This window comes from Chrysoperla carnea, chromosome 4 (genome assembly GCF_905475395.1).
Source record: "Chrysoperla carnea chromosome 4, inChrCarn1.1, whole genome shotgun sequence".
Classification (NCBI taxonomy): domain Eukaryota; kingdom Metazoa; phylum Arthropoda; class Insecta; order Neuroptera; family Chrysopidae; genus Chrysoperla; species Chrysoperla carnea.
In genome coordinates this window covers 6,955,512-6,976,345 of record NC_058340.1, presented here as the reverse complement: position 1 = coordinate 6,976,345, position 20,834 = coordinate 6,955,512, and the positions used below count along the sequence as shown (strand labels likewise).

The window sequence follows — 20,834 nt, the reverse complement described above, 5'->3', positions numbered from 1 at the left end:
GATTTTATCGGTGACTTACATATTTTTTGGTGTAAAATTAGAAACGAAATAGAAAATTTCATTTCATTTCAAATCTTCTCACAACTTCTCCCCCCTCCCCTTATCTAAGGGTAACGACTCCTTACTTAATAATTGCAGTTGTTACATGTCTTTCATTATTCCTAGCGTTATAAGCAAGAAAATTGTCAAATGACATGTGTCACCCACCATCTTCCCGTTAAATATTTGGTAGTTAGGTCCCTGGTCACAGAGACCAGAGTTGATTATAATTACTGGCTGATGGATTGCATTTAAAGCTGTGCCTTACATCATCTGAACCAGACTTACATTTGAATGGGCTTTCTAGTTTTTCAAAAAACCCACCAAAAGTGATCGATCTGGGGCAAATTTTTGTGGACTTTTGTTTTTGATAACATCTTTTTGGGTTCAAGGGTTCTTGTAAGGCCTACAATGCAGACCCTGATCATACATGTGTACCTACTGATAACGACATCCGGCCGATAAAATAGAATTGCAATTTTGAAAAATATTTTTCTCTTCACGAAAATGCGATTAATCTTTCATTATCTGATATACCGCAATTTATCATCATTTATTAGATATACCGTAATATACAGGGTGCTCCCTCGTAACTGTTGGATTCAATAAAGTTGCATACTTTCATAACTATCGCTTCCGTAGAGAACAAAAATATAGATAATAGTCAATAATATCGTTCAAATAGGCAATAAGTAAATCGTCATAGTCGTATAAGTCATAAATGGTTAGGGACAAAAAAAAAATCTTACAAAAAAGATTTAAATTGAATTATCTAGAATAAAGATTATTGCCATTTTTGGTCTATAATGCACGTTTACGAAGATATAGATCAAAACGGTTTTCCCTAAAATTGAGGCATTTCCCCCCTCTTTTTTATAAGGATTACATTCAGTGATACTAAAACTATTTAAATTAAAGAATAACTCTGTATATATAACTGTAATTTAATGCAGAAAAAAATTCTCTATAGTCTGAAGTACCCCTGATAAAAAATTCCGATTCAAATTTCCAATTCGATCCCATTTATAAATTGCAACCAATTGAAAATTTTCGATTAGTTCTATGGGATTCAATCGGAATGAATTGGAATTTTTTTTCCAATTAAACCCGATTCATTTCAATTAAGTTTCGAATCAAAATTTTAATTGGTTTCAATTGGCATGAACCGGAATGATCGGCTTTTTTTTACAATTGAATCCTATTCATTCCGATTGGTAGAATTGAAAATTTCCGATTCGGATTTTTTATCAGGGACTTGAATTCGTAGAATTTATTTCTAGGCAATTTCTTTTCGTTTACGCCTCCAGAGCATTCAGCGCTTTTGCTATAATTTAAAAGAATTGCAGTTGTTAAAAAAAGAAGTCGAATTATATCGTCTACGTAAAATAGATTTTAATGTTCGAAAAGACACGCCTTCAAAAATTTTTTCTCCAAAGAAGTCGACTATCAAAATAAATTGACATCATCAATATTTGACTGAAGATTAGTCGGGTATTTACATCAAAGAATGTATTTTCCAAGTATATTTAATTTATTCCAATACATTCTGAAAATTTACTCATTATGAGATCATACGAGTGAAAAAGTCCCTGCTTGAGTAATTTTTTTTAAGTAGATGAATGCATTTCTTAAATTCCGCGAATATACTTTGATAACGAATTATTTTGTTTATCTGTTCAATAAACTGAAAACAATACTTGTGGTTTTCATCCCCACCCCCTTGTCAGACAGCTAACAAATTAAATTTTCCTTATATCTAAAAAGTAAATAAGTATCAATGTTATTCGGTATTTAGCAACTCATTAGGGAGTTTGTGCATCTATCATTATAAAGTTACTTTTTTACTATACTTTGGGTAAGTTTGAAATTTATTTCAGAGCTTATACTTTATGCTTTACACATTTATATTAGATAAGTTAGCGGACTACTTTTCGAATTTTCAAACTTTTCCATAGCGAGAACTTTCAGTTTTTTATTCATAAATTATTCGTGAAATTTTCAATTATGCCGCTCAATTATTTAAAAAAATCGGGCTGGTTCGTTAACTTTATATTAAGTTAGCAGACCACTACCTTATGCAATGAAAATTTCCCAAGTTTACCTTACTGAGAATTTTTTTAAACATGGTCAAGTTAGAAAATTTTCATTACGTAAAGTAGTGGTCCACTAACTTAAAATAAAGTTAGCGGACCAAGCCGATGTAATAAAAAAATAATTGAGCGACAAAATAAAAAATTTAACGAATAATTTACTTGCGATAAAAAATGGCATATGTTCAGTATGGTAAAGTTGAAAAATTTTCATTTCTTTGAGCGGAACACTCTGGTTTTCTTTAAAAGTAGTGAGCGACAAAATCAGAAATTTACGGATAAAAAACGATAAATTCTCAGTATGGCAAATTTGGAAAATTCATAAGGTAGTCCGCTAACTTAATATTAAGTTAGCGTAACATCCGAGCCAATTAGACGGTGCTATTAGGCCCCGTAAATAAAGTCATATTTTAGACAAATGGCATAAAATAAGCTCTACAATCAACCCAATAGTGGCGATTGATATTATTTTTAAGCCACAGCCTTGTTTGTTTGTGTTTAATTACGATTTAAAGTTTATTCTTTTAAAAAAATAACTTTGCTAAAACAAAAATGACTTATTAACGAACAAAAATAAAAAATTTGATATTTTTAACTTATAATATGTAAAAATTTGAAAATGAACAGTTTGGTATACCTAAACAAAATTTATGAACCAACTTTTTATTTAAACCTAAAAATGAAATAAACCTGTAAATTTATCTTGGCTGGTATTTCGCAAGCTGTTTCAGTGAAAAATTTTCAGTGAAATTGATTCGATTGGTATAAAAAGAGGGTAAACCTCTCCAAAATTTAACTGTTTTTTTGCTTTATCCTTAACTAATAGTGCAAGTCAGACACAAAAATTAAAAGCTGAAAATTTACCACTAGTACAGTAAAAGATGTTAACAACTTAAGGAAAATGAAATATCCCGCTGGTTTTTCGTTAAAATCTGGTGGAATGTGTTTCTTAAGTGTTAAATATCATGAGCTAATATTTATATTTGTAAATAAATATAATAAATTGTTTTTTAGTGAAAGAGCATAATACGAAGTTGATTAAAAAAATTAATGGTAGGCAATTTGTATTGCATGTATGCCATACACAACTCCAATATTAAACATTTATTATCTAAGTTGTTATTTAATCAAATATTAGGAAATTTGGAATCCAGGGGTTTTTTGGGTCGCTGAACACAATCTCCTGAAAAAGAAACCGTACCGACGTCAGAAAATTTGCAACGAGAAAAATTAATTAGCCAATTCATACTGATGGATGACAACTATAGGTATGTTAGTAGAAATACATATTTATAAACTGAGTTCAAAAATTAACAACTCAATTACTGTTAATTTTGTCTTCACATCAATAAAATTCATACTACTTAAAAAAATGTATCAAAATTCAAATAATTTAACAGTTATAAGATTGGTTACGATCTAAGTTGGTAACGTATAAACCCGTATATATAACATTTACTGTATATAACATATATGCAATACAAATTGCCTATTCTTAATAATTTTAAATCAACTTCGTATATCCTCATTCACTAAGAACTTCTTTTTGATGATATTTGGCATCTAACAAACACAGTCCATTTTCCTTAATTAGCCGGTTTTGATAACATCTTTGACTGATGTTATCACTAATTTGTCAAAAATACTCACCATAGAAAGAAAACTGAGATTATACTTCTTTTAGCCAAAATATTTTTTGTATGTTGCGTGAGGCCATCTTATATTGTCCAACCTCATCTTTGTTTTTAAACACGCTTACTCTATTAATATAAGTATACATGTTAGCCCTGAAGCCCGTGACAGTAAACATGTATTTACAGTAAACCTGCACTTACACGGATTTCGAAATTGCGCATATGAATCAATTCTATTTAACGATAGGTACATTATGGACTAGGTGTGCCAAGGTTCATAGTGACAGAAATATTTTTTGCCAGGAGTTTTAAATTTTTTACTGGTGCGATAGATATTCTGGTCAAGTTTTGAACTGTCGCACCGAGATATTTCGAAAGTAGAGCTCAAAACGAAAAAATTAAAAAAAAAGTAAGGTAAAAGTGATAAGGGTAAAATTTTATTGGCCTTATATATTAAAATAGACAGACCTTTCTGCCACGATAAGAACTGTCATACCAAATTTTCCTGAAAATAGATAAAATTTATAATAAAGTGGCCTCTTACAAATTAATTTCCATGAAAGTGAAAAATACTTGTGATTATTAAAAAAATAAAAAATATTTCTACCAGGATAAACCCTGGCATTGACTCATATGCGAAATTTCGAAGTCCGTGTAGGTGCAGTTTTACTGTGACGGGATCCTCGCTTATGTGCATTTTTCTGATCAAAACTTGTCGTTTTTGCAGTGTTGATTCAAGGAATCAATTATGAAAGTCATAGAGCAAGGTGTCGTTGTCTTTAGTGCTTTGTCGGTAGAAGAGCATGAAAACCATGTTAGAAGCTATGCTGTAGAAAATGGGTTCACTTTGGATGATGCCGTTAGCATGATGTGCGAACCTTTTTTTAAAGAGGATAAACCATGTCCTGTTTGTGGTAAAATAAAATGCAAGCAATTTACAGCTGAATGTAAACAATATTCGAGAATTAATGACAATAAAAAATTAAGAAGCAAGCTGCTTTCTCAACCTCTAAGCGGCCTGGGATTACTCCAAAGATTTGAAGAATTTAATTCATCGTCTCCTTTACTTCTTCAAAATCTCAAAGAAAATGGCATTCCTTTAAATAATAAAAACATTAACAGATTATTTGATAATGATTTGAAATTAAGCCAGATGTTCTACAGAAATATGCCGGGAGTAAACGGATTTGTTTATATCCGACAGTTTAGTGGTTCAAGAGATCCGATGCTTGATTACACTAATAATGGTGGCCACCCACAATGGATACCGGGTGTTCGACTCGCATTACATGCATTACTTGCAGATAATGGTAGTGACAACATCAACAATTTCCCTGAGATGAAGGATGCCATTACTCGCCAGGATTTTAACGCGGCACTAAAATCATTTTATGCTAAGATGACGTACACACAGCGTAACTTCCAAATAGCGGATATATTTGTTAAGCAAGCCGAAGCCAAAGGTCAGACTGACGCTGAAATTAATGAAATAAAAGATGCGACGAAAACTGTTCTGGATTTTTACAAAGAAGTATTTCAAAAGTACGGAGATAAAGCCAAGTTAATAGCTGAAGAATTGGCAACGGCTGCCAAAGGGAAGCAAATTAGGAATGTCGAAGAAGCAATGAGGGCTTTCGATAAATACAAAGATGCTATTAACAAAAAGTTCTCGGTAGCTGACAGGCAAGCAATTGCTCGAGCGGTACAATCTCTCAATTACGACGAGGCTGCCAAGAACTTACGTCGATTCAGCAAAGCTTTTGGAGTTGCTGGAACAGGTATTGATGCTCATTCATTATACCAGGAGCTGCGCAAAGCATCAGAAACAGGAGACTGGAGGCCATTCTTTGTTAAGGCGGAAAGCATTGCCGCTGGTATGGGGGCATCAGTTATTGTAGGCATTGCATTTTCCTTCTTACTGGCCGCGGGGCCTTTAGGAATATTTGCATATGGTGCAATCATGGTAGCCGTAGGAGCTATGGTTAACGAAGAAAGAGTCGGTAGAGTTCATGACCTTATCTTCAATTAAACACTTTACAGTCAGAAAATTAGTGAGTTTTAGAACAGAACGTTTTAGTGACAGTTTTAAAGAGCTGCCATATATACAAAAAACTGCAAACATTTTCTAAATGCTCAAATATTACTAAGACGAAAAGTTATTTTTGATTTTTAGTAAAATAAAAGCTTGTCGGTACTTAATTATAATCTAATTTTTTTAATTAAAAGTTAATAAAACCAGTCCTTTATGTCAATTTTAATTATTATCTATGTGTTTCTATTTCAAAAAAAACTCCATGTATCCCCTCATTAATCTTATTAGATTGGATTATGAAATTAAAAAAAAAATTCATTTTCGTTATTTTACCTTATTATTTATTATACGAAAGTATTTCCCAAAAATATAATCAGTAGTAATAAAAATAAAAATTAAAAAACTCATCTGCGTTAAATAAAAACTTAAAAAAAAAAATAAGTCCAGTAGTTTACATAGCGATTCCAACAGTCGGAGGCCATTATTGGGAAAATTTGAGCCGGTCTTGATTTAAATATCTTCCGACTATTAAAGTCGCTATACTGCTGGTCTTGTTTTTTTCTTTTAAGTTTTTATTTAACGCAGTTGGGTTATTAAGGTTAATAACTCTTGACATGACGAGATTATTGTTTTGAGTGAAAACATGTCGATTTAGATATCGTCGGGAAAGTTCAAAAATGGTACCTAGAAAATTTTAAGTTTCATTCCTTCATCCCAACTTTGAAATTTCAAATAGCACTTCCTACTTTGTGATACCTCATTTGAAAGGACATCAAGCTCTCTTTAACCATGATAAAAAAATGAAATTGATTGATTGGTTTTTAAGATAGACTACACAGAAGATTGAGGGTAATAATCTGTACACAATAATCTTAAAAATGAGGGGTAAATCATAGAATTTGATACAGGAATAAGGAAGGAGTAATAATATATAAGATAGAAAATATTAATACAGATTCGTATGTTCGAAGCTGCGAGTGATGTTAATTAAAGGAAATAATATTTTCTAAAAGGAAAGGTCATAGTTTTTGTTATGAAAATTTGTGCATTAAAATTTTGATTATAGACATAATAAATTAATTTGATAATGTAAAGAAACACATCGATAATATTAATTAACTACTAATATGAATTAATTTTGTATTTATTTTTATAATATTATTACATCCTAGTACCGTCAATTACACTTATGTTATATATTTTTTTTACTCATGCCAGCTTCATGATTTTATTTTATATTTTATATAATTTTATTTTATTCAGATAACTTCTGTGAATTTAATAATAATAATACATTCATAAATTATTTGATTATTGCATTTGAAAAATTACATACTGGAGATATTTTACAAATATATTGATAAAATATTTCAAAATTTATGTGCGCCTATAATCAATCGTCAGATTTTTAAATGTAAATTTTGTTTTTTGTGATTATTTTTAATTTTTTTGTTTGATTTTCCTTTTGGGTATGTAGAAAGGTAAGATTTTCCAAATTTTATATCATTTGTAAACATTGTGATTTAAGTTAAACAAAACGGCAGATAGGATAATATCTTTGACTGGTATGAACCATATACCATTTTGTACGGATTTTTCCCGTGTATCTGTAGGGCCCGTGTATCTGATTTTAGAATCGTTTCTAAAGTATTCTAAATTGCGGAAAGTAAAAACAATAGGGTTTTAGGCTCGTAGCATGTTCAAAACCCAAATCTCGGAAATTCCCTTCTAATTTCGCAATCCTGATCTTAGCTAAGTTTTGTTTTGTCGTGAAGTCAAAGCGAAAAAATTTTTAATGAGAGTAATTTTTAAGTCTACGAAATTAAAAAAATTAAAAAAAAAAAGTAAATAATATATATTTTTAAAGACTTTAAAGTATTTTACTTTTATAAATAATTTAATTTTTAAAATAATTCAAATTTTACGTAATCTGGTAATTATTATAATTGAGCAAATAAAACCAAAAACACAGTCTAAGTCTTGAATTGATTTTCAGTTTCAGTTCCTCGTCAGTTTAATTTTATGGGAGTTGGTGGGAAATATTTGCATGAGTGTACTCAACAAAGTCATATACATGCGTACTTGTACTTTTTCGATTTACCCCCATAGGGTGAGACAGACGTACCCTACTTCCGAAAACCTGAAATTTTTTACCAAACATCACCGTTAAATAGCTTTAATTTTGCTGCAAAAGCATAATTACACAGTTGCTTCTTTAGTATAGTTAATTAGATATAGGATGTGCGGAAAAGTTGCAGAAACAACACCGAGTGTAATGAAATTTTTGTAACGTGCTTATAGGACTCCTAGGAACCTTCAGCCTACTTAATCTAGTTATAGGCGGACATAAGGCCCAGCACCCCCCCCCCCTTTCTTAACTCAGGAGGATACTAAAAATTTTTGTGTAAATTATTAAAATTTTTTAGTCACCTCCTGAATTGGGGGAGGGGCCCGTTAGGGCCCTATGCTCTCCTTAGACTTGGTTTTCTGAATGTTTTTTGGGGTTCTTTAAACATGTTACAAAAAAGTTTCTGTTGTTTCCCAACTTTTCCACTACCGACACTTTTTTCCGGCTTATTGACTGTATTACTAATAAAAAATATTAATAATTTTTTTTTTCTAAAAACCAATAATGAATAAATTCAATTAGATCATCTTGTTATTTTTTATAAATAAATTTTTAAAATTTAGAAATACTTTAACCTTTGTCCAAATGTAAAATGTCTAATGATTTGTTTTATTTACAAAATTTATTATTTTTTATGAATTAAAAATGATTAGTTTTATTCTATGACCGTAAATAGATAAACTTTAAGGTCGGAATTCTCAACATAAAATACATCTTTTTACAAAGTGTTAGGAATAGTAAATTTTACAGGTAGTGTACAAACACGAATGCAGATTGAAGCATTGTTTGACGAGTTAATATACGCCAGATAATACGTTTAACACTTTAAAATGAGCAGGACCCGATCTAGCTATTTGGCCGCTCCGGGCAAAAATAATATATGCCTCACTTTACACTCATACCATAAACAGGGTGGCTTTTTTAAGTTGACATATGCTTGAATTTCGATAAATAAATTTAATGCATCAAACAAAAAATATTAGTTGCAAAGGGACACTTCTTATACCGGCATCGAATTCGATCTAAGTTTTCAGGTTCAATTAAAACCTCACTCTGATGCATAACTGACAAACAGATGAACGCTTTAAATTAAAAAGTTGTTCTTTATATATAGGCAAACGTTTTTTGTTTGAAACATTTTTTTGTAAACCGAATAATTTAGACAGTACATAATTGATAGCAAAAAATCTTTTTGTGTGTTTGATCATTCAATTTGAACTAAAATGGTCTTTATTGAAAAACGAACCACTTTTATTAGATTTATTGGTAAATTTTTTTCGAAGAGTGACTAGATTTCGCAGAAACAATTATACGAAATAACAATTTTGGGAAAAAATTTCGTTTTTGCCTAAACTGTACGGTTTGCGGAAATTTGTTTCGAAAAAAAATGTAACTTTTCTAATTTAAACTGTTTATTTATCGATTACTAGTTATAGAGTAGAGTGAGCTTGAAAACCTAGGTCAGGTATAATGTCTGCGATAAAATCTGCGCCTATACAACAAACATTTTTTGATTGATCTGAACTCAATGGTCGCTACATGTAAAAGACAAATCTAAAGATTTTCAAGCAAAAACAGATCTGTATCTCATGTTAGTATAAGGCGCTAAAATCAATGCAAAATTTTTTGTCAATTCCTCTAACTTTTATATTCGAAGAAAGCATCTTACAACGAACAAGAATTATAGCTTTTGTGATGGAGCACTGGTCTCTATGATCTATTTGCTAGCGGAACTTTTGTATTTATTAAAATTAAAGGTATTCAGATATAAATACAATGTAAATAAGTCATAAAAGTATTATATAATAAGTTTATTTATTAAATAATACCATCATTTTTGAATAAACAAATTTTATTATTTCATTTTTCAGTTCTATGCTATTTGTACATCAATATTTTACTGTGAGTGGTTCTTTACATTCTGTAATCTGAGCCTGGTAAGTTTAAATTTTTAATACAAAATTCATTTTAAAAACTAATTAATATAGATTTAAAAAAAATGTATTTAATTAATGTTGTCGAATTTCGTTTCATGAAAAAATATTGGAACAAAAAAAAAATATTGATTGCAATTTATGAATTTATCGAAATATTTATTTTTATCCATGATACTTTTACTATTTTTTTACATGTATATAGTTCAATATATTATCATTCTGAATGTCAAAGGTTTTGGATTGCATGGATGGGTCATTTGATTGTATTTAAGTGCATTAGTAAAATAATATTAATAAAATTGACAACATTTTTATAATTCATATAAACAGATTAAATTTTTTTTTAACTTTGAAGTTTTTTATTAAATCATCTGTTAATATATGCTAAATATCTTTGAAAATTATGATTAATATGTTAGGTATCACGCATTTAAATATTTGATGTTGATAATTTTATACTTTTATTTATTTTTTTGTTATTTAAAAATTATATAATTTATTTTTTTGACAAAATGGTTGGGGCTAGAACTATTTAAACCATCTACTCAGCGCCGCCCCTACTCCCTAATCAAGGTAGAGCCAGATCATCTTTTGGTGCCTTTTTTCCCAAAAATTAACTTGTATTTCAACAATCAACACTTAAAATATGAAATTCTTTTTGAAATTTGCCTTTTTGGTGCCTCTTGCTACCTGGCGCCTAGTGCGCCCGCTCCACTTGCTCTAATTTTGGGTCGGCACTGCATCTACTTATCAATAAATGACTTCCACGTGATCAAATTAATCGTTGAACAAATGCTTATGGCGATATAGAAACTATTTGGTACTAATTTTACAGCTTTTGGTCTATGTTGAGATGAATTTCAACGTAAAAATTTTTATATTGTGTTAGTTTCCGCCGGCTGGTTGTTTTACTGCTGACTTCTGTTGAATTTTAATAATATTATGACACATTTTGGTCAATTTTTCAATTTTTATAACGATATTAAAATACGTCTTTACGGGTAAAATAATCCCCTTTATATAGGCTCAAATGATCTCTATTTTGTGCGTAAAATTATTATAGGTAGATAAGAATGATCCCCAATCATGTAGCGAGTCTTGAATATGTTGATTTAGATCATTTTACCAGTGATTTTTGTATTCATACTAATCGTTGATGCAATGTAAAAGAACAATTAATATTTTAAGTGAACTATTTGGTAAAAAATGCAATGGGATCATTTTACCCATCTATTACTATGTCAGTAAAACGATCACTTTTGAGAAATATTGAATAAAAATTTGAACAAATCAAAAGAAATTGGCATGTGCAACACTTGAATCAAGAATGAAACAAAAAATATTAACAAATAAATAAATATCCCGAATAGTTTGGTTATAAATTACATTTTTTCATAGGGGGGTCATTATAGGACACCTTTTCCTACATGTGGTACTAAAGATTATTTATTTTAATTGTTTATCAAAACTTTGAAGTCAATAATTTTCATTTTTTTTAGTTATTCATTATTCAGTATGTTTTTCTACTAAATATTAGTTTTTCATTAAGATAGTAAAAGTCCTTTTATAAAAAAATTCCATTTCCCCACGCTTTTCCATGCTATATGTATAAAAATTGTCATAATTATTGAAATTATTTTTTGAGCAAATTGTCTTCAAATTTTAACATCTAATTATACAGTTAATGATTTACATTCTCGTGAAGGTTTACATTTAATGATTTACATTCTCTTGCGTTCGTGAAGGTACTACCTTAAAAACATTTTATATTAGAAAGTACAATGCTAACATTTCTAGGTAGAAAACATAAGAGTTGCTATTGTTTTTCTTTAACAAACTTTATTGCAAGTATAATGGTGGAAGCGCAGATAAATGTATAGTACGTAGTCAGAATTCATACATTGGGCACATAATTGCGTTTCCACCATTTAACTATTAGGGAAAATTTACGATTATTTTACTTATTTCCGATAGAAGTGAGAAAAGTCGGTGGCCATTAAAATCTAGACCGGCTCAAATCTTCTCAATAATAGACCTCGACTGTTAAAATCGCTATGTAAACTACTTGACTTGTTTATTTCTTTTTATCCGACTTCAAACAAAAAGGGAGGAGGTTATCAATTCGACTTTTTATACCATGTATATATGAAATATACGTAGTACATTAAGTTTAGTCCCAAGTTTGTAACGCTTAAAAATAATGATGCTAGGAAAAAAATTTTATCATAGGTGTTCATAAAATCACCTAATTAGTCCATTTCCGATTGTCCGTCCGTCCGTCCGTCTGTGGACACGATAACTCAAAAACGAAAAAAGATATCAAGCTGAAATTTTTACAGCGTACTCAGGGCGTAAAAAGTGAGGTCAAGTTCGTAAATGAGCATCATAGGTCAATTGGGTCTTGGATTGGGTCTCCGTAGGACCCATCTTGTAAACCGATAGAGATAGAACAAAAGTTTAAATGTAAAAAATGTTCCTCAAATATTAAACAACTTTTGTTTGAAATATTTTTTCGTAAACATCACTGTTTACCCGTGAGGGCGCCAATTAGGCGGAAATTTTAGAATATGTACTATACTTGATTATCAGTTATGTATGTGTCACATGTTTGTATGTGTAATGTGATAAAGAAATCAACACTGACTATGCATGGTATTTCAACAATTAACTCAGTCAATTGTTTGTTTTCACTTGTTTATTCATAAATATTTAAACTATTCAATAATAAAAAAATTACTAAAATTTATTTAAACGAATAGGCAGCTCTACTTTGCGTATTCCATTCAAAATTATTACTACAAAATTATTCATTATTCCAAAATTACAAGTATTGGTTTTTTCGATTTTTTGGAATTTTTTTAAGGGGTACCCCTTTACAAAAAATCGAGCAAATTTTTTTGTCTCTGATTTTGATAAAACTCTGTTTATAAGGTAATTTTGACCCATAATTTACAAAGATCGTATTTATATAACGATTAGGCAACTAGTTTCGGAGATATCGAGCCAAAATATGGGATAATGGGTGATATTTTAAAAACTATGCTTCCAATCATCAAATGAATACGATTTTTGAATTTTTTGGGTCAAAATTACCTTATATACTACGTTTCATTCAAATCAGAACCAATAAATTTTTTTCGATTTTTTGGAATTTTTTTAAGGAGTACCCCTTTATAAAACTCGAAAAAATCGAGAAAATTTTTTTGTCTCTGATTTTGATAAAACTGTGTTTATAAGGTAATTTTGACCCATAATTTACAAAAATCGTATTTATATAACGGCTAGGCAACTAGTTTCGGAGATATCGAGCCAAAATATGGGATAATGGGTGATATTTCAAAAACTATGCTTCCAATCATCAAATGAATACAATTTTTGAATTTTTTGGGTCAAAATTACCTTATATACTAAGTTTTATCCAAATCAGAAACCATAAATTTTTTTCGATTTTTTGGAATTTTTTTAAGGGGTACCCCTTTACGAAAATCGAAAAAATCGAAAAAAAAATGTTGGCTCCGATTTCGATAAAACTCTGTTTATAAGGTAATTTTGACCCATAATTTACAAAAATCGTATTTATATAACGATTAGGCAACTAGTTTCGGAGATATCGATCCAAAATATGAGAAAATGAGTGATATTTCTAAAACTATGCTTTCAATCATCAAATGAATACGATTTTTGAATTTTTTGGGTCAAAATTACCCTATATACTACGTTTCATTCAAATCAGAACCAATAAATTTTTTTCGATTTTTTTGAATTTTTTTAAGGGCCCTTTACAAAAATCGAATATCAATATGTTAAAATAAAAAAAATATTTAGTTGAATATAATAATAAACTTGCGTGAAATTACTTGGAGAATTTAAAAAAAGGGTTATTTACAAATAAAACTTTTTAAAAACAGTATCATTCATCCAAGATGAAAGAGATTTTAATAATATTCTGTTATTGAATCAATTTGTTTGAATTAATTTTTGATTAAACGATCATCGTATCTACTTACTTTGATAACGGCGGTCAAAAAGCAAATCATTGAAACAAATAAAGTATAAACTATACATCTTAACATTCTTAACATCTCATTTACAAATTTATCAACAATGAAAACTAACTATAATTACATAATTCAAAATTTTCTTTTAATTTAGATATATTTGTTGAAAATATAATCACTGGAAAATTCTAATCATTATGGACCCAAAGAATAAAAATAATTCAAAGGTAAAACATTTTTTGAATATAGGTAATTCTTTTTGTACCAAATATAACAAAAATTTATTTTTAAAGGTGATTATGGCTGGTGAAACGTATACTGAAAAATCTTTCGAATTGTTAAATAATATTGGAGAATATATTGCGGAATATTCAATTGGACAGTTTATACTCAAGAAATTTGATGATTTTTTATGGATTGTTGAAAAAATAGCACAATGGTCAGTGCCAATCAAATCACTTGAAAAGTCCGAAGGTATGTATAAAATGATTAAAGTTTCAAAAATAAATAATAGGACCAAATTCATGCTGCTAATATGTACCTATCAATAAATGCGTCATCTCGTTTTATTCAGTCGCTCAATTTTTGCGAAAAAACTTTTTTGAGGTACACACTATAAAAAAAAAAACTCACTGATGGACCGCCACTGACAATTGAGGGAGTTAACGAGAAAAATGAAGCTCCTTAGGTTAAAGTATGACCAAATATCTATAAAATATCAAAAAATCAAATATTTTTATTAGCTTGCCTGGCAGTAATTGCAGAATAAACATTTGGGGTTTTTTACAAAAATTATAATTACAGGTATGAATTAAAATTACATTTTTTGTAATTTTAATAAAAATTATTTTGAAAAAAAGCCCAAATTTTTGAAAAATGTCCTAAATGTGAATTCTGCAATAGCTGCCAGGCAAGTTAATAAAAAAATTTGATTTTTTTGTAATTTTTTTAGATATTTTAGCATACTTGGACTTGAGGGGGTTCATTTTGGACGCTAACCCCCTCAACCTAAGCACTCTTTGAAAAATATTTTCCAATAAAAGTGCTTTGTTTTTAAGACCATTTTTGTTCAAATCGAATGTATAAACGCGCATTATTTGCGCTTTTCTAAAGAAGAACTTTACAATTTAAAGTGGTCATCTAATGTTTACCACTTATGAATTAGAAGGGAGCTTTAAATGAACCGAAAAACTTAGATTGAATTCAATATTCGTATAAAATGTGTGCCTTTGAAATTAACATTTTTTCTTTGAATCATTTTCCTCGATTAAACTGATTTTTCTGAGTTTCACGCAAATATCAAGTAAAAAATGCCACCCTGTATATAAATAGCTTGTATTATAAATGATATTATTATTTATTATTTTACCTAGGAAATTTACCAGCTATAATAAATGATTCAAACGATAAATCAGCGCCAAATACTTTAGTGAGACCGTTGCCATGGATATTATTCTTTCCTGCGTTAATTGCGTTACGAATTTTAAAAGGAGTTCTAAATACGATAGCTATGCTACTAGGACTGGAAACTATCACCTCTATTACAATTGTAAAATTTATTAACGGAAAAAGAGTAAAATTAAATACAATACGGTAAGTAAAAATCAAATTGATAGAATTTTGTTAAAAGAAATATTTTTAATTATAGATTGCTTTAAATTTTAGAACAACTGGAATTTCTAATGCTTTATTAAAAAAGCATGGTCTTGATTATAGAGCTTTAATTAAGCGCTTATATTCAAATATATTAAGTGCATTATGTTTTCAACGAGTATGTATGGAATCAAATACGAATCACAGACAGAATGTTGAGCCAATGGTACGTTATTTTAATTTCGTTTTATGTAAATATTATATAAATTTAAAAAAAAATTTGCTGGAATATTACAACTTGAATTCAACCCTAGAAAGTTGGCTAAAGTGTAACCAATTCCGTTCGCGATATGCCTAGGGTATCAGGTTCGATTCCCGCCGTCACAACAAAAATTAATTTAATTAATAGTTGTGATGGGCTGGTGTAGTACATGGTATATGCATGAAGGAGGTGCACTCAGCCTTTGAAAATAATTGAGGAGCTCAAAAATGAAATTGTCAGCGAAAAAGGTGGTAAAAGACATATATGGTATCACAATGGGCACTATAGCCTAAGAGTGTCCTTCGTGTATAGCCAATATTACCTAACCAATTGCCTATACAATTTGAATTCCTACTGGTCTAAGAGGCCAGGCATAAGGTCGATCTTTACCCATCTGATAACCATACCTTCTTTCATATTTACTTATTTCTTGTTCTTTTTTTCGACTTTGTTTCTTATAATTTCCTTAGGAGACATCATTAAAAAAAATTGTAAAGCATAACACCACTTTAAAATATATAATGATCTGTTTAAGAATATAAAGCTGCAAAAATAGCATTTTTTTAAAGACAAACGTTAGAAAATTCTTTTTTGGCGGGTTGCTAAGCATGATAATTTTAATAAAATTTTTCTCTCCAAGAGATAAAACTGAGAATTCCGCGGAATCATCCAGGCTTCCACCCCCCCCCCCCTCTTAGATACATACAAACTATAAAAAAAATATTAACAAAATATATATTATTTTCCACAGATTGTAGGGAGTACCAATACTGAAAAAAGTGTAACTGAAACCGAAGAGCATAATCACGTAAAAAATGATATTGTGACTGATAATAATGTTGATGAAATAATAAAAAGGATCAAAGATTATGCTGAACAATCATCTTCATTTGGCGAAGAATCTGATATTGATGTATGTATTTTATTATGTTTACGCCAAGTTTAGGGCCAATATGTTTAGCCAGGTTTCTTTTTTTCTAAAATTTACTACTGAACTGATTGTTGTTGTTCCGGATATGTGTGCTCCTATGCACTGTTTTTTTTTCATAACCTGTAAAAATTGGAAATTTGCAATTGTTGTACCCTGTAATGATGCAAATCTAGATTTTGTCGAGTTTTTTGCATTTTTGCAAAGGTTTTGAGTTTGTTTTGTGATGTTTGCGAAGTACCTATCTTTGCCCCTCCTTTACTACAACAATACTCCTGACCCTTTATGAATAGCTTTGTGTGACTCCTTTGGGGCTACATAAATAGATAATTACCTATTATTAAATTAAATTAAATTAAACTTTTCCTACAGTTATCAGAACCCGAAGATGTAAATGATGATGACGGTTCTGCATCATCAACGAATGTTTCCGATAATGAAATCATTGAAGAGAATAAAAAAAATAGTCATGTTGATAATGCTCCATCGGATGATTCAACGTACTCAACACCTAAACTAGAATCAATTGCACCATCTATTAAAAGTCAAATAATTGCTGAAGAAACGGAAGATTCTGATGTATCTACAAAAGGGACAGTTTCCAACACAAAAGGAGCTGTAAATAAATTCAAAACTCACACAAGAGTATCATTAAATAAGGAAACATCATCGAAACGTGATTTGGAAAGTGAATTAAATGAAAGTGTTGATAATGACATTGATGTTTTAGATGAATTGATTCGAAATTCAATAAAAACAGACATTATTGAAAGTGAGTATAAATATTTTAGTATGAGTTTCGGTTAAATATTTGAAGCGATTAGCCTTCGTTTTTAAAATAGTTCAGATAAGGAGTCATTCATAAATTACAGTACTTGGATGACAGAGCTTGCTCGGTAATTTTTTTCCTTGGTAACTCGTGTTGCTTAACAACGCATTCTACAGAAACATAGTGTTGCACTGTCGGTAAAGCAGTTAGTTGCTCCCAATTAAAAAAAAAAGTAGTGGTAGTTTAGGTGTCAGAAATGACCTAGAGTAATTTTTATTCGGGTAGAATGCACAGTTTCTATGGGATAGCATACAGAAACTGTGTTTTTTAAAGGGTTTTGTAAAAGTTCGAAAGCTTGATTAATTTACACAGTAACGATGAAAACTCTCAAAATCTCTTTTAATCGCGAGTAACACCACGGGGCACAGCTAGAAATCAATAAGTTTAACCGCTGTCTGTCAGTCTGTCTGTGGTAACGTATCTCCTAAACGGATGAACCAATTTTGATTTAGGTCTTTTGCTTGAAAGGTGCTTTAATGGAGAGTGTTCTAAGCTATTTTTCAAGTGCAAGTTTAGGGCTCCGTACCTGAAACATTTGACGGGGGCTTTTTAAAATTTTGTAAATTTTACTTGTTTCAAAATTTTTTTGTACACTTTTTTGTAGTCAATTGATTCTTTTTTTTTTGTAAAAAAATATTTTAATTAGAGATACGTTAATATACATTTAATTTAATTATAGATGGCGAAGATCAATCGTCAAACAGTTGTGCTGATACAATAATTACAAATGAATTTATGAATAATGAAATTCATTCAGAAAACGATTCTATAAACTCACAAAATAAATCACCAAAAGTAGACAGTTGTAATAATTTAGAAGATGATCAACTCAGATTAGATATGATGGTAAAAAAAGGAAATAATCATGTAACGGATAACGCATCTACTATCACAGGAAGTAAGTCGAATAATCTAATAATCTTTTAACTATTAACCACCATTATGCCTTTACGAGAGCTAAAAAACTAACATCATTACATGGAGTGTTAATTATTATGGAGGATTTTCAAATAAGAGTTATCTATACATAAAAACAAAACGGTATATGATATCAATATAGTCGCAGAAACGAAACAAAAAAACAGTCAAAGTTCGAAAAATTTGAACAGTAAGACAGATTTGAATGCGGTTTTTTGAGTGAGCTTCAAGAAACTTCGTGATCTAAATTGATTTATAAGAAATTAAAAATATGAAGTTTGCATAAAAAATATGCATCTTATAATTGTATTTTTAATTAATCGTAACTATACTAAATATACTAAATACTAAATTCACAATTCGGTTAATAGTGATGAAAATGATTCTAAACTTGCGTCAAATATCGCGTCAGAATTGATCTTCGTATTCAGGGTAAACGGTATCCCCGTTGTCTCCTGAAGTTTTAGGGAAATACGTTATATATTCGGTCCCAACTCGTTACTCGTGGGTTTTTGGGGCCGCCGAACACGAATATCGCGCAAGAATTGATCTCTGAGTTACCTGGTACCAGGGTAAACGGTATTCCCGTCGTCTCCAAATTTTCGGAAAATTCGTTTAATAATTGGTCCAAGCTTGTTACTCGCGGCAGAATAATCAGCCTCCGAGGTACTAGGTGCCCATAGTTAATGGTATTCCCTGTTCAAACTGGGACAAGAACATTTTTGTGACGGTTTGAAAAAGTTTCACAGAAAGCCATTTTCCTATCTAATATTGCGAGGACCTTTAGGGGCCATTCATAAATTACGTGAGAGAAGAGGGGGGAAGTTGGTTAAGAAAATCTCACCAAATCTCATTGGAACGGGGGAGGAGGGGCATAATAAAAACAACTAACGTCAAAAAAAATTTAGTGTGTTTATTTTGCCCACGTAAAAAAGTCTCATGGCTATTTATAAAATTGGTTATTTTGACAGTAGAAAAGAATGCAGCTTATATACGTAACTATGCATTCAGTAAAAATTTAATTTAGTCCTTTAGCGTAAATCTCACGTAAAGACGGAGGTCCCAACAAATCTAACTAAATCTCACCTACGGGGGGGGGGGGTCTACATTGAATAAAAAATGCCCACGTAAGTTATGGATGTCCCTTTAAAAACATTTGACGAATTTAGATTTAGACAAAAACCACTTGCATTATGCGTCGCTCATTGTTTTAAACTATTATATTTTAATTGCTTTTTCTAACATTTTCAGGCACTGTGTCATAGTCATTCTAATATTATTTATAAAAAAAAGCTTCTAATAAGAACTAACATTATACATATTTATTTATTACATAAATATTTTAAACAAAATTGTTGAACAAATTCTATAATTTATTTAATTAGGTTCATCCAATGTATCTAATTTTTTAAATGAAAATCAACAGAATTTGCCGAAACAAAGTCTTGGATTAAATTTAAAAAAACATAAGCATCATCGTCGAAAGGTCAAATAAAGATCTAATTTTAATTATGTTAGATTCAATAATATTATTTTAATTGTTATAATAAAAAGTTGTTAATTTTTTAATTTGTTCAAATGTTATTTTTATATAGATATTTTATTAATACAATAATAAAAAATGTTTTATTTATCTGCAATTAATATTTTTGTTAATTACCAAACAACACATACCTACTCAAAAGTAATATACAGTGTATCGCATTTAAGATGAAGACACCCTCATATTTTCTTTATTAATAGGAATTTCGATTTGAAATTTTGCAGTCATGCAGAGTGATAGGTCATTTAAAAAAAATCGAAAATTTAAACTCAACCTACTACAAATTACTAATACTAATTCGATTCTGAATCTTACTTAAACTTACTCTTTAGAAACGAATTTTTTCTGACACGACACGATTTGAGCTTAGTATTAGTAGGTTTTAACTCCAATGCCATCAAAATTTGGGAAGTAGAAATACGGTAACAAACGCCAAAAATTACTAAATAATATTAAATTTTTTAAAATCATTTTTGTATTGATATATATCATAAAAATTCACGTGATATATATCGGATATATATCATGATATATATCCTCGAACCCTGCTCGAAACCTAATAGAGCTAGGTTAATTTTGACCAAAAATTTGAAAAGTATGGCCCAAATTTAGTAGGATTACATACTTGGTTTATCAAAATTGGATAAAATTTGGATGTGATAGAGCAAAATTAAATTTCTTGGATTCTGATGACGTCATAAAGTTCAAAAATTCAATTTTTTTAATAACACAGGCAATTTTTATCCGATCTTATTGGAATTTTTTTTGAAACCCACTAATTTTGGGTCATTCTTTTCAGCTGTGATGTCAGTTTTTCGCTAGCTATCACATCCGTGCCTAATTCCAGGACCAGACCTCCACAATCTTGAAACCTAATAGAGCTAGGGTAATTTTGATGACAAA

At 29.8% G+C, this 20,834-nt stretch overlaps 2 protein-coding genes across 4 annotated transcripts; both read left to right on the top strand.

The window, feature by feature from the left end:
* Positions 1-1,831: 1,831 nt before the first annotated feature.
* Positions 1,832-5,952, top strand: LOC123299158 (colicin-5-like). Its single transcript, XM_044881426.1, has 2 exons — positions 1,832-1,894; positions 4,491-5,952. Exon 2 carries the CDS (start codon positions 4,512-4,514, stop codon positions 5,790-5,792), a length of 1,281 nt encoding a protein of 426 aa, XP_044737361.1. The 5' UTR covers positions 1,832-1,894; positions 4,491-4,511; the 3' UTR covers positions 5,793-5,952.
* A 3,846-nt stretch (positions 5,953-9,798) lies between these two features.
* Positions 9,799-19,906, top strand: LOC123299157. 3 transcript variants are annotated; one of them, XM_044881423.1, is made up of 9 exons: positions 9,799-9,860; positions 14,015-14,085; positions 14,152-14,332; positions 15,232-15,451; positions 15,524-15,677; positions 16,465-16,626; positions 17,014-17,413; positions 18,150-18,368; positions 19,774-19,906. In XM_044881423.1, the coding sequence occupies exons 2-9, from the start codon at positions 14,056-14,058 to the stop codon at positions 19,881-19,883; spliced, it is 1,476 nt and encodes a 491-aa protein (XP_044737358.1). In that variant the 5' UTR covers positions 9,799-9,860; positions 14,015-14,055; the 3' UTR covers positions 19,884-19,906. The 3 variants fall into 3 exon arrangements, with proteins under 3 accessions (XP_044737358.1, XP_044737359.1, XP_044737360.1); XM_044881424.1 differs by having other exon boundaries at positions 19,640-19,778; XM_044881425.1 differs by lacking the exon at positions 19,774-19,906 and adding an exon at positions 19,038-19,057.
* Positions 19,907-20,834: the final 928 nt, after the last annotated feature.

Coding starts and splice junctions, on each gene's coding strand:
- LOC123299158 (XM_044881426.1), top strand. CDS start 4,512: ATGAAAGTCATAGAGCAAGGTGTCGTTGTCTTTAGTGCTTTGTCGGTA.
- LOC123299157 (XM_044881423.1), top strand. CDS start 14,056: ATGGACCCAAAGAATAAAAATAATTCAAAG. Junction 17,414..18,149: donor AAAAACAGACATTATTGAAA/GTGAGTATAAAT, acceptor ATTTAATTATAG/ATGGCGAAGATCAATCGTCA. Junction 18,369..19,773: donor CGCATCTACTATCACAGGAA/GTAAGTCGAATA, acceptor TTATTTAATTAG/GTTCATCCAATGTATCTAAT.